At 39.3% G+C, this 14,218-nt stretch overlaps 1 protein-coding gene across 13 annotated transcripts in view; it reads right to left on the bottom strand.

The window, feature by feature from the left end:
* CSNK1G3 (casein kinase 1 gamma 3) overlaps positions 1-14,218 on the bottom strand; it is a 163,531-nt gene that overhangs the window by 63,443 nt on the left and 85,870 nt on the right. For 12 of the 13 annotated variants that reach the window (XM_073344822.2, XM_073344818.2, XM_073344823.2 and 9 more), the window contains one exon: positions 1,524-1,672. In XM_073344822.2, coding sequence (XP_073200923.1) covers positions 1,524-1,672 — 149 coding nt within the window. Of the gene's footprint in view, positions 1-1,523; positions 1,673-2,455; positions 2,630-14,218 lie in introns of those variants that run through there. The other variant, XM_073344831.2, reaches the window with a different exon arrangement.

The following is a 14,218-nucleotide window of genomic DNA, read 5'->3' as shown; positions in this document are numbered from 1 at the left end:
GTCAGCCATGAACAAGCTGTATTGAATGCATTTTCGTGCAAGACTGGATATGAAAACAAGACCTGGAATTATGCTGTCTTGCTAACAGCATCAAGGATCCGTAAGGACACACAATGTTCTGTACATATAAATATTAGCCAGTGCATCGCCAATATGAATATAGCTTTCCTCCTAAATGTGTAAATTAAGGTTTCAAAACCATTTTTATATTCGGTAAAGAATGCTTGTTAAATTACTTTGCATTTGTGCTGCTGTAAGCCTTTTTAATGGAATCTTTGCTATTCATGCCATGAAATGGATATCCCCCTCTTCAGTGACATTTAAACAACACTGATTATTTAATTTTAAATGCCATTATTACTGAAATACTGGCACTTAAAATGCCCAAGGGGCTTTTAAAATTTTTACCCATGGTGAAAAAAAAGTGGTGCACTATATATCTGGATTTTAGAAGATGCTATTACTTAGTAAATATAAATCTGCGACAATGCAAATAAACCAATATTATTTGGCTTTTATTCGAATCTAGTCTGACGGCAGGCTACTCAGAAAAATGCCTTCAAACCTCTGATTTTCCATTTAAACAATTTTGCTTGTATCATGCATTTTTGTATTGTCCTTTCCTAATTTTATGACTAAGACAGTGTGTGAAGACGGCAAATGCCTATGTTAAGAGTTTAATTTGCTTACTCTAATGGAAACGAGCGTGTCAAACTGAGCCTTATGACTTTAGGCAATTAAATGAGCTCTTCAAAACAGATACTGAATTTATGCAACTGTCCTTAAAATTTTGTCCTACGGCAAAAATTATGGCACAGAAAAAAATGACAACTAAGTAATATTTCATTGTTGTGTGTCCTTTAAAGGACTGCAATACAGCCAACACAATTTAAGAGATTGTAAACCAGAGGTGGGCAAACAATGGCCCGCGGAACCATCCTTGAGCTCCCGACTGGGGAGGCTAGCCCCCGGCCCCTCCCCCTGCTGCGCTGCCAGCATGCTGACTCGCTGCTCCGGCCGGGCAGCGCGGTGGCGTGGCTGGCTCCGGCTGGGTGGCGAGCTCCTGCTGCTCTGAGCGGCATGGTGAGGAGGCAGGGGTTGGATAAGGGGCAGGGATTCCCGGGGGACAGTCAGGGGACAGTTGGATAGGCGTGGGAGTCCTGGGGGGCCTGTGAGGGGGTGGGGGTGTGGATAGGGGTCGGGGCAGTCAGGGGACAGGGAGCAGGGGCAGTTAGGTCAGGGGTTCTGAGAAGGGCAGTCAGGGGGCGAGAAGTGGGAAGGGGTATATAGGAGGTGGGGACCAGGCTGTTTGGGGAGGCACAGCCTTCCCTACCCGGCCCTCCATATAGTTTTGCAACCCTGATGTGGCCCTTGGGCCACAAAGTTTGCTCACCCCTGTTGTAAAGTATAGATCCTTTATCAGATAAATTAGTATTTAATCTACTACAAAGACTGTCCACATACTGGACTAATGAATACACTCAAATTATTAAATATATAAATTCACATATGTTTATACTTACCAACTGTATAGCTATCATAAGAACGGTTTTAAGAGAAAACATCCTATCACACAGGTCAAATAGGTCTTCCAAGCTAGGTCCCAGTAGTTCTAGCACCATGGCATTGTATTTGCCACAAGGTCCAAAATAGTAAACCTGAGGTATACCGTCTGGAAAAGAAAAAATATACGTGTGTGTGTGTGTGTGTGTATATATAATTAATTATAGAGTACTTACCTAAATGTAAACATATACCTTATTTCTTGCTTACAGCAATATTCATTTTAAGGCTTATTAGTTGGATCTACACTTTAAAACTTATCTGTCTGATAAAAGACCTGATATTAAAGCTGTATGAAAAAATTATAAGTGTTAAAGCAGTTAACTTCATTATTCCTGCTGTATGCATTTCATAGCTTCTTCTGGAAATTAGGTATTTGACAATTTTGAAAGAATTAAAGCCTTTTTAAAAAAAAAAAAAATCAAGAGCTACCCATTACACGTTAAGTGCAAATTCAGTTCATGAAACTTTATTTCAACTTTTGTTCTTTGTCCCAGAATGAATAAAAGTAATTTTGTTTGTTTTTAAACAACAACAAAAATCAGATTTTCTTAAAGTAGATTTTTTATATAATTCAAATACATTTTCCTTTTTTAAAAAAAAGTGCGTTTAAAATTTAAATTTGAAATCATGACAAGCCATGTTAAGGTCTAAACATTATAATTTATTAAAATCATTTACATAAATAAAATGGACTGCATCGATGAGCCCTCCTCAAATAATAATGAGATAGAGGGTGCTGCTCTTTTCAGTTACATAAAGAATCAAATGAAAAACATACTTAATTTCTGAGGTCAACTCAGCCTTTATAAAACAGGTCACAATTTCATGTACTGCATTAAATATCTGTATTATTTTCAGTCTTTACAACACAGTGAATGATGGTATTTACATTTTTCCAAACGTTAAGTACTTTCAATTGCTGTTCTGCACAAAAGATTTTGCCTGAATTATTTTTGGTTTCAGTTTAGCAAGCAGGTGCAGAGAACACTTCCTTCATCTGGACTAGTTAGAAATCACTTGGAAGTCGAAAAAGCAGGAAAGCTTATTTTCCTCTTCCAATTTTCAAAGATATTCAGGCACCTAAATATGCAGATGGATGCCTAGTGGGATTTTCAATGGAAAACAATGGGAGTTAGGCACCTAACCATGATTTTTTTTTTTAAGTTTCTTTTATGCTGTTAACATCATCTTTCATCATTAAAACTGGAGAACTAAACTTTATGCTATAGATATTTTGCATTTGTCTTAGCTTAGACAGGAAGAAACAAGCCAATACCTAATCCATTTAATTTCTGGTCTCTTATGCAGTAGCGCAAAATAGCAATGCTGGATTGCAAAATATCTATGGGAAGATTTGTTAGAAAATCCTTATCAAATGATTTATTTTTATTTAAGTTCATGGAAACATTTTGACTTTTGCAAACCTTGTTTTTACAAAACCTAAATTTAAAGTCATGTGTGTTCTGGCAATATCTCTTCAATATTATGAATTTAATATACAAGATGAAGTCTTAGGCCTGGGCTACAGGGGAGATGATGTTTTCGAACTAAGATACACAACTTCAGCTACGCTATTCGTGTAGCTGAAGTCGCAGTATCTTAGTTCGACTTACCTGGCCGTCCTCACGGCGGCAAGTCAACCGCTGAGGCTTCCCAGTAGACTCCTCTTACTCCTCCTGCCAAGGTGGAGTACAGGCATCAATTTGGGGATCGATTTATTGAGTCTAGACAAGACAATAAATCGATCCCTGATAGATCAATCACTACCCGCTGATACAGCGGGTAGTGAAGGCGTACCCTCAGCTGCATGGATCTTGCTCACTTTTGAGATTTAGTATCTAAATTAAGTCCTATTTGTTTTACAAAAATCCACTTTTTACTAAAATATGTAGGAAATTGAATAGTACAAGGATACTTTAAAAACAAAAAGTGCATTTATGTAGGCATCCAGTTTTCCTATTATTTTTTCCATAAATGCCAGGTAGAATGCATGAGGCATTATTATAGGCTATCTAAAAATAATTAATTTTGGTGACTACTAGAGTTCTTCATCTCACTCAACCAGAAACATTAACAGAAAACACACACAGGAATGCGTGTTTCTCAACACAGCATCCAGTGCTGTAGCCATAAAAGTAACTTTTGGAAGTAACACAGTTACATTAATAAAATCCTGTGTGTTGAGTTGAGAAAAACTGTTACTGAGTTTGCATTACTGGCCATGTCTACGCTAAAAGCACTTTCCCAATATAGCTATACCAGTACACTATATCAGTAAAGTGCTCCTAGTGTGGATGCAGCTTATATAAGCAAACTGCTATTTTACTGGTATAACTGTCAACTACATAATGACTGGCAAAATGGCTTTTGCTAGCACAGTTGTGTCAGTTGGTGATCACACTTCTTCACACTCTTGACCCACATCTTTGCCAGCAGAAGTTTGCAATGTAGACATGACCACCTTCAGTTGGCCACATGACCGCCTTAAATTACTGATTCACATAAGAATTAATTACTTTATCAACATACTTTCTGAGTAATGGAATAAATAAATGGAAACATTTGATAGAATAAATTTAGAAATTAAATGAAGACTGTAACCACTTTTAATACTTTAAAACAGTGTTCAGTCTCACTTACAGAACTGTAATTACAGCTTATTTGGCATCTTTATACTGTTCTCACTCTCTCGTTCATATCTCTTTTCAGTTTATTGGTATTAAGAATAGCACATAGACTCTATGGATAGTAACAGAACAACATGATCCTTTGCACTTCCTAGAGATCTTCCTGGGATCTACAATTAGAAAGCATGCTGGCAAACTCAAAAACTGGGATGTTAATAGGATTATTTTTAGGTTACCCTAGACTGTATTCAAAACGTACTTCACTTAATCTTTTTCCAATTCTTTCTATGTTTGAGTGATATATTTGATAAGAAATGTCTATTGGCATTTCAATTTAACTCTTTATGGGGGTTTTAACATAGTCTTTGTCAAGGCATTGAGACTAGAAGTGAAGACAGTCCTCCATTATTCTCACGTAAGTATAATGTAGAATACACCCAAATATATTGCTTTGATCCCAAATCTCAGACACCATCACCGTATTAAAAAGCTGTCAGATGAAAAACCATTTGGGTACTAGCATACAAGAATACAAAATATCTAATTTTATTCAAAATCTCTATATATCTAATATTCTCAAAAAATAATATTTTTTCTAGCTTAATATGATTTATCCAGAGCTGTAATGCAGCCATGGACATATTTCTCCTTAGAGATCACCAGCTGGGTACAACAAACACGTTTGGGGAACGAACACTCACTGTGTCTACTTGATTGTGGATGGTGTGGATTGCACTCTCAGCAAATTTGCGGATGATACTAAACTGGGAGGAGTGGTAGATACGCTGGAGGGGAGGGATAGGATACAGAAGGACCTAGACAAATTGGAGGATTGGGCCAAAAGAAATCTGATGAGGTTCAATAAGGATAAGTGCAGGGTCCTGCACTTAGGACGGAAGAACCCAATGCACCGCTACAGACTAGGGACCGAATGGCTAGGCAGCAGTTCTGCGGAAAAGGACCTAGGGGTGACAGTGGACGAGAAGCTGGATATGAGTCAGCAGTGTGCCCTTGTTGCCAAGAAGGCCAATGGCATTTTGGGATGTATAAGTAGGGGCATAGCGAGCAGATCGAGGGACGTGATCGTTCCCCTCTATTCGACATTGGTGAGGCCTCATCTGGAGTACTGTGTCCAGTTTTGGGCCCCACACTTCAAGAAGGATGTGGATAAATTGGAGAGAGTCCAGCGAAGGGCAACAAAAATGATTAGGGGTCTGGAACATATGAGTTATGAGGAGAGGCTGAGGGAGCTGGGATTGTTTAGCCTGCAGAAGAGAAGAATGAGGGGGGATTTGATAGCTGCTTTCAACTACCTGAAAGGGGGTTCCAAAGAGGATGGCTCTAGACTGTTCTCAATGGTAGCAGATGACAGAACGAGGAGTAATGGTCTCAAGTTGCAGTGGGGGAGGTTTAGATTGGATATTAGGAAAAACTTTTTCACTAGGAGGGTGATGAAACACTGGAATGCGTTACCTAGGGAGGTGGTAGAATCTCCTTCCTTAGAGGTTTTTAAGGTCAGGCTTGACAAAGCCCTGGCTGGGATGATTTAACTGGGAATTGGTCCTGCTTCGAGCAGGGGGTTGGACTAGATGACCTTCAGGGGTCCCTTCCAACCCTGATATTCTATGATTCTATGATTCTTTTTTAAAAAATTACTTTTTAAACTCGTACTACAAATGCTCACAAATTCTGTTGCTAATTTTTGTGGTTTTATAGTAACCTTTTCCTATTTTGTTTAATGTTTTTTCTTGTCGGTCACTCTGTTAAAGACTCATAAAAAGCATAAAAATGACTAATTGACTACACATGGGAAACTATGAAACAGATTATACATGAAGTACTGTAATATACGCAAAGTGATAAGAGTTTTTCTTTATAATCTTTCACTTATAGTACTCTTAAGTAATACTTTCAATAGTAAGTAAAAAATTCAGACCCAACATGTGGCTTAAAATTTTCTAGGAACACTATCTATTTTCACAGACAAATATACACAAAGATAGAGTTACAGCTGAGAGTACATATCACTAATTAAAGGTAAAAATCCATTAAAGTGATTATGTAATTATCCCAAGAACAAATATTCTAAATTTCATGGATTTATAGGTAAGGATAAACTCAAAAGAAACCCAAACATGTTAAAGTATAAAAATGCTGTTAAGGCATCAAAGCAATCTTAAATCTGCCCTGTAGTGATGTCACACAATAACCATACAATTATGACTGCTGCATATTAGTGCTAGAATTAAACTGATATCTAAAGGCACATTAGATTTTTTTCATATTTTTCCTCATGATGTCACTACAAGATAGAACTAAGTTGTTTAGGTGTCTTAACTATGCACCCATCTTTTCTGACCCAGAATCTACAACCGGTTCTGTGTATCTGTCCTGCAACTAAAATCCAGCAATCCTTTGCAGGTGGTCTAACATTTGACGGTCTAACACTTTACCCTTGTAGCAGGCCCTTGCATGTGGGCATGTGTGGGTGGTACCTGACTGTGGGTGCCACAAATGTAGCAATGGAAGCAGCTGCCACCCTCCATATGTGCCCCATTGAAAGCATCTTTCCTCCTTTTTCGGTTACAGGTGGTTGTAGTAAGAACCATTTTGCTAGACCATAACAGCAAACCAGTTTGGTTGCTCTTCCACCTTCTGAAAACAATTAAGGGCTTTATTAGCTCACAAATGTACCACTTTATCTAGATTGCTACAGTTAAAGTAATATAACCTCCTCAGTGTGGACACAATTATACCAGTACATAAGTATTTATATCAGTATAGCTTATCTACATAAGGGAAAGGGTATATGCTATACCAGCATAAGGTACATTTGTACCACTATAATTGTACACATGCTACTGCAGTGACCACAAAAAACACGAACAAAAAACAAAAACAAAAATCATACCCTAGCTTATAGACCAGACCTAAGTCTATGGCTTTATATATACGAAAAAGGATATCGTAACTCAAAATTTTAAGTGGTTTGTTTCCATTTTCTGGAACCCAAACCCAAACTTCTGGCTTATCCAATGGACCTGTAGGTGCAGAAATCCAAGAATGAGAGCCAGATGATTTAGAGAAAGAGGAGGCATAGACAGTTGGAGATATAAAAAGAGGGAAAAAAAGAGTAACTGTAACGGGACAAATTGACATGCAAGGAAAACATGTTTATGGCAAGGAAAAAATCATACCTTTAGAATTTTCTATTTCTGTATGTGTACCTACAAGAGTGGCAAAGTTGGGAAAGCAAAACACATTTTTCACATCAAGTACTTTTTTCTAACAAAAAATGCAGCAACTGAACATTCCATAACGATCATTCAGCTGAGGAACGTTTAGCACAAGGTAAAACTGTTGTAAGCAAACAGCTTGAAGGGGGGAAAAGAAAAGTTGAGAATAATGAAAATGATAGTCCACAAAGTACTTAGTATAGTTTAACACTTCACAGAATTGAAGATACATCTTGTTAAAAAATATTGTTGCGTACACCACCACAGTTACAAACAAAACTATTTTTATTATCACTGGATCACAAGTAAGAGATTTGTTAACTCCAAAGTCTCAGGAATTGTTCATCTCCACTGCCATCTTTGTTGCCCATAAATACTGCTTTTCAATATGTTTTTAGTATTTTAAGGCATTCAAAATACTTGTGAAAAACCTATGGAAACTAGTAGGCTTTTTTGGGTTTCCTTTAGAGTTATGTAGTTAATTTCTACAGCTACATGCTGGTTATGGAGGAAACAGCTGTAGAATGGAATTTGCTTGGCTGCATTGTCAGATATGTAGGCAGAGTTAACAATGGCAGTCGTGTATGGGAGATGTGCCAAAACATGTCCATAACTCCTTTTTTCTACTTCGCAATGTTATGGAGGAATTGGCAGACACTATACAATAAGAATAAGTCTGTTTTTCCAGTCAAAAACAGACTTTAAATCCCTCTTAGACATGCCAAGTGTAAAACTGGTTGTGTTTAACATCATTTATTCTAAAGGCATAGATTGAATTTTGGGGAAATCTGAAGTTAATTTAAAGTTGGTGAAATATTATAAACATGTCTATTGTTATGGAGATAACCAAACCAGACAGACAATCGCTATCCAAAAGAATAAATGGACACAAATCAGACATCAAGAATTATAACTTTCAACGACCAGTTAGAGAACACTTCAACCTCCCTGGTCACTTAATTTCAGACCTAAAAATTGCAATTCTCCAACAAAAAAAACTTCAAAAACAGACTCCAACGAGAAACTGCAGAATTGGAATTAATTTGCAAACTGGACACTATTAAATTAGGCTTGAATAAAGACTGGGATTGGATGAGTCATTACACAAAGTAAAACTATTTCTCCACACTAATGTTTTTTGTCAACTATATGAAATGGGCCATCCTGATTATAACTACAAAAAGTTTTTTTTCTCCTGCTCATTATAGCCCATCTTAATTAATTGATCTCATTACAGTTGGTATGGCAACACCCATTTTTTCATGTTCTCTGTGTGTATATATATCTATCTATCTATCTTCCTACTGTATTTTCCACTGCATGCATCCGATGAAGAGGGTTTAAGCCCACGAAAGCTTATGCCCAAATAAATTTGTTAGTCTCTAAGGTGCCACAAGTACTCCTCATTATTTTGCTGATACAGCCTAACATGGCTACCACTCTGAAACAAAGTAAATTAGTGTTCTCTTTTTCTAAAAGCACTGAACATTGTTATGAACACACTAAACCTCTGTGGCTGATTAAAATAATGTGAAGGGGAAAGGAGTCCAGGAGAGCTGGCTGTATTTCAAGGAATCCCTGTTGAGGTTACAGGGACAAACCATCCCGATGAGTCGAAAGAATAGTAAATATGGCAGGCGACCAGCTTGACTTAACAGTGAAATCCTAGCGGATCTTAAACATAAAAAAGCTTACAAGAAGTGGAAGGTTGGACATATGACCAGCGAAGAGTATAAAAATATTGCTCGGGCATGTAGGAATGAAATCAGGAGGGCCAAATCGCACCTGGAGCTGCAGCTAGCAAGAAATGTCACGAGTAACAAGAAGGGTTTCTTCAGGTCTGTTGGCACAAGAAGAAAGTCAAGGAAAGTGTGGGTCCCTTACTGAATGAGGGAGGCAACCCAGTGACAGAGGATGTGGAAAAAGCTAATGTACTCAATGCTTTTTTTGCCTCTGTCTTCACTAACAAGGTCAGCTCCCAGACTGCTGCGCTGGGCATCACAACATGGGGAGTAGATGGCCAGCCCTCTGTGGAGATAGAGGTGGTTAGGGACTATTTAGAAAAGCTGGATGTGCACAAGTCCATGGGGACGGACGAGTTGCATCCGAGAGTGCTAAAGGAATTGGCGGCTGTGATTGCAGAGCCATTGGCCATTATCTTTGAAAACTCGTGGCGAACGGGGGAAGTCCCGGATGACTGGAAAAAGGCTAATGTAGTGCCAATCTTTAAAAAAGGGAAGGAGGAGGATCCTGGGAACTACAGGCCAGTCAGCCTCACCTCAGTCCCTGGAAAAATCATGGAGCAGGTCCTCAAAGAATCAATCCTGAAGCACTTACATGAGAGGAAAGTGATCAGGAACAGTCAGCATGGATTCACCAAGGGAAGGTCATGCCTGACTAATCTAATCGCCTTCTATGATGAGATTACTGGTTCTGTGGATGAAGGGAAAGCAGTGGATGTATTGTTTCTTGACTTTAGCAAAGCTTTTGACACGGTCTCCCACAGTATTCTTGTCAGCAAGTTAAAGAAGTATGGGCTGGATGAATGCACTATAAGGTGGGTAGCAAGTTGGCTAGATTGTCGGGCTCAATGGGTAGTGATCAACAGCTCCATGTCTAGTTGGCAGCCGGTGTCAAGTGGAGTGCCCCAGGGGTCGGTCCTGGTGCCGGTTTTGTTCAATATCTTCATAAATGATCTGGAGGATGGTGTGGATAGCGCACTCAGCAAATTTGCGGATGATACTAAACTAAGATGAGTGGTAGAATCATAGAATCATAGAATATCAGGGTTTGAAGGGACCCCAGAAGGTCATCTAGTCCAACCCCCTGCTCAAAGCAGGACCAATTCCCAGTTAAATCATCCCAGCCAGGGCTTTGTCAAGCCTGACCTTAAAAACCTCAGTAGATACGCTGGTAGATACGCTGGAGGGCAGGGATAGGATACAGAGGGACCTAGACAAATTGGAGGATTGGGCCAAAAGAAATCTGATAAGGTTCAATAAGGATAAGTGCAGGGTCCTGCACTTAGGACGGAAGAATCCAATGCACAGCTACAGACTAGGGACCGAATGGCTAGGCAGCAGTTCTGCGGAAAAGGACCTAGGGGTGACAGTGGACGAGAAGCTGGATATGAGTCAGCACTGTGCCTTTGTTGCCAAGACCACCAATGGCATTTTGGGATGTATAAGTAGGGGCACAGTGAGCAGATCGAGGGAAGTGATCGTTCCCCTCTATTCGGCATTGGTGAGGCCTCATCTGGAGTAGTGTGTCCAGTTTTGGGCCCCACACTACAAGAAGGATGTGGATAAATTGGAGAGTGTCCAGCGAAGGGCAACAAAAATGATTAGGGGTCTGGAACACATGACTTATGAGGAGAGGCTGAGGGAACTGGGATTGTTTAGCCTGCAGAAGAGAAGAATGAGGGGGGATTTGATAGATGCTTTCAACTACCTGAGAGGTGGTTCCAGAGAGGATGGTTCTAGACTATTCTCAGTGGTAGAAGAGGACAGGACAAGGAGTAATGGTCTCAAGTTGCAGTGGGGGAGGTTTAGGTTGGATATTAGGAAAAAACTTTCACGAGGAGGGTGATGAAACACTGGAATGCGTTACCTAGGGAGGTGGTAGAATCTCATTCCTTAGAAGTTTTTAAGGTCAAGCTTGACAAAGCCCTGGCTGGGATGATTTAATTGGGGATTGGTCCTGCTTTGAGCAGGGGGTTGGACGAGATGACCTCCTGAGGTCCCTTCCAACCCTGATATTCTATGATTCTATGTCTTTGTTTCAGTGACTTAAATATGTAGTAATCTGGAATGATTACTTTATGAAGGCTTAAGAGTACATTTAATATATAAAGTCAGTTTAGAAATACTGATTAAGAAAATGTAAAACAGAAGAGCTGCATCATGTATTCCATAATATTTAATGTTGTATTCAGCAGGACAACTGACTTGCCTTTCCTACAAAGTTTTTGCAAATAAATCTCTGACAAACTTCAGGGTATATCAAAATACCTGTGACTGACACTTTTTATTCACAAATTTAGTGCTTTTAATTAGGTACCTTCTGCATGTCCAATCCTCACCATCTGGCATGCAGTGGAAAACATGCTCCATTTTGTTTTGAAAAAAACATTCTTCTGCAATTTCTTTCTAATGTCCTTTGCTTCATTTGGGTTCAGGGATTTGGCTGGAAGGGGATGAGCAGAGAGGGGGAGGGAAGAGAGGAGCAAGACAGTGGGGGCGGGGGAGCCTGGGACAGAGCTGGGGTGGAGTATGGGTGGGGCCACAGGCAGAAGAGGTGGGCTGGGGAGCTAGACTCCCCAAGCAGCAGCTTCACCCACTGCCCATGACAGCAGCTAAGAGCGGGTCAGCTCCCACACACCCAGCATGCGCTGCAGTCTCCTTAGGCAGGGGCCATATTCACAGAGTCAAATGTGCTGACACCACGCATTCTGCGTGAAGGAGAGGATACGGGGGTCTCTGCGGGGAACTGTGACTCTCCGTGCACAGTAAGGCAGGCACAGTGAGGCAAAGACTATGTCCTTGCTGCCTCGTTCCTCCCCTCCCCCCGCATAACCATTAACTGATATGTCAGTTAATGGTTATTAGTTAAGATGGTCAGAGATGCATCCCCATGCTCTGGGTGTCCCCCTCCCTCTGACTGCCAGAAGCTGGGACTGGATGACAGGGGATGGATCACTCGATAACTGCCGTTCTGTTCATTCCCTCTGAAGCATCTGGTATTGGCCACTGTCAGAAGACAGGATACCAGGCTAGATAGACCACTTGTCTGATCTGCAGTATGTCCATTCTTATGTTCTTAAGGGTGTTACTGGTTGAGTTACCTTTGATATCACAATGGTCTCAGCATGGCATAGACATACGCCTTGCTGTTGCATGCGTGTAAGTCAAAACGATTGCGAATTTAAGAACTGGATTATAACAGTCCACAAATCTGTGATTAGGACTTCTTACGGCTAATGCTGGCTATGCATTTTGCATAAGTATGACATCAATTACTTGTTTGTGAACAGAAACTATAGGAGCGATTATGCAAGCAAATGATCAGACAGCCTACCATAATGAACCTGGAAGAACATAAGCAAACAATTGCTGTGGAAGGCTGGTTTATTACGTATTTACAACAACAGAGTACTGAACACAAAGCATAATGCTGCATGTGCAGTAAGCATTAACTATATTTGAACATAATATTCTTAAATACTCAACTTACGTTTAGCCTATTTTATAATATTCTTTACTTGTTTATAATTGTTGACTTAAAGGTTTAACCATTTAATTCCATGGTTAATGTAATGGTTTTTGTTCTTGTTTATTGTTGACAGTGCATTTCAATTTCTTTGTATTTAACTTCCTGTAGTTTATGTAAAAAAGAAAAAACTGTTTGAGCTGCACATTTCCTTTTTTTGAACTGTTCACTATATACTTTAAAGTAATCTGAATACCAGAATGAAAGCTATTTGTTTGACCTTGAAGGTTCAGTTTAAGGAGACTTATAGAAGGATTATAATAGGAAAAATTGAGATTAAATAGTGAAGATAGCCAAAGTTATTTTACAATTCCCATTTGGAATGACTACCTGCACTGAGGATTAGAGCCCTCGTGGGTAAAAGTTATTGTTGAGGCCAATAGGATATTGTTATCTCAATGTTTACAGATAAAAGGGAGAGGTATGCCCCATCACTATTTTGATAATCCCTTAACTCTCTTCCAATATTGATAGTCTTTGCTGAGAAGTGAGTTGTGACTAATAGCAGGCAGCTGAAGTGAGCTCACAAAAAACACTGTGGTATATTAATATACAGGAAAGTATCAGTAATTAAAACTAAATTACAGTACACTTGTCAGAATAAATCAGATTTTTTTTTTAAAAAGTCCAGAATTGAAATTTTTCTTACTGATCACTAGTCTAAGATCAGTATTTAGAAAAGTTTTTTTGGTACATTTATGCTGGTCCACCAAAGAGTTTTTAGCTGTGAGAAGGGGTGAATTAAAGGCATTAAAACCCATTATTGTGATTACTTTCTCACCTTCTTCCCACTTTCAATTGTAACATAATTCTAGCAGCCACCCTAACAAGTTGTTTTAGAATTATGAATTTTCTGTTTAGTCAGAAAATGCATCAAGCATCTCTTGCATATGGAGATGGGATATTATTGATTTTTAATTGCTGTACTTTAAGACTCAACCATGACAATCTGTCTTCCAAATCCTACATAACCCTTTTCAGGTCCACTAGAGTCAATCATTAACCCTCAATTCCACTGTGGCAGCCACTTGAGTGGTGAGCAACTGCAGATCTCAAGTAATTTGCTTTTGCGGAGCTGCAAGCTTTGATAACTAACCCTTTCAGCAGCTGCCTCCTCTACAGAACTTGAACCCACCTTTTTGGTTTCCCCTATAATACCCACCTTTTTCATAGATTCTCAGAGTTAAGACCAGACAGATAATTAGATTACCTCCTCTGTATCGTCCATTACATTTCAACCAGTTACTCTTACATTGAGTCCAGTATAATGCATTTGGCTAAAGCGTATCTTCCAGAAAGGCATCCAGTCTTGATCTGAAGACATTAAGGGATGAAGAATCCACCAGGGTAGATGGCAATGTGTTCCAATGGTTAATCTTCCTCTATTATATTTGTGCGTGTTTCCAATTTGAATTTATCTGACTCCCAACCACTGGTTTTTGTTATGCCTTTCTCTGCTAAATTAAGAAGCCCTTTAGTATTGTCTGCGCATGAAGGTACTCATATACTGTAATCAAGTCA

Source organism: Lepidochelys kempii, chromosome 5 (assembly GCF_965140285.1).
Source record: "Lepidochelys kempii isolate rLepKem1 chromosome 5, rLepKem1.hap1, whole genome shotgun sequence".
In the NCBI taxonomy this organism is placed as follows: Eukaryota; Metazoa; Chordata; order Testudines; family Cheloniidae; genus Lepidochelys; species Lepidochelys kempii.
The sequence above is the reverse complement of the archived record's forward strand: the minus strand, read 5'-3'. Positions and strand labels throughout refer to the sequence as shown.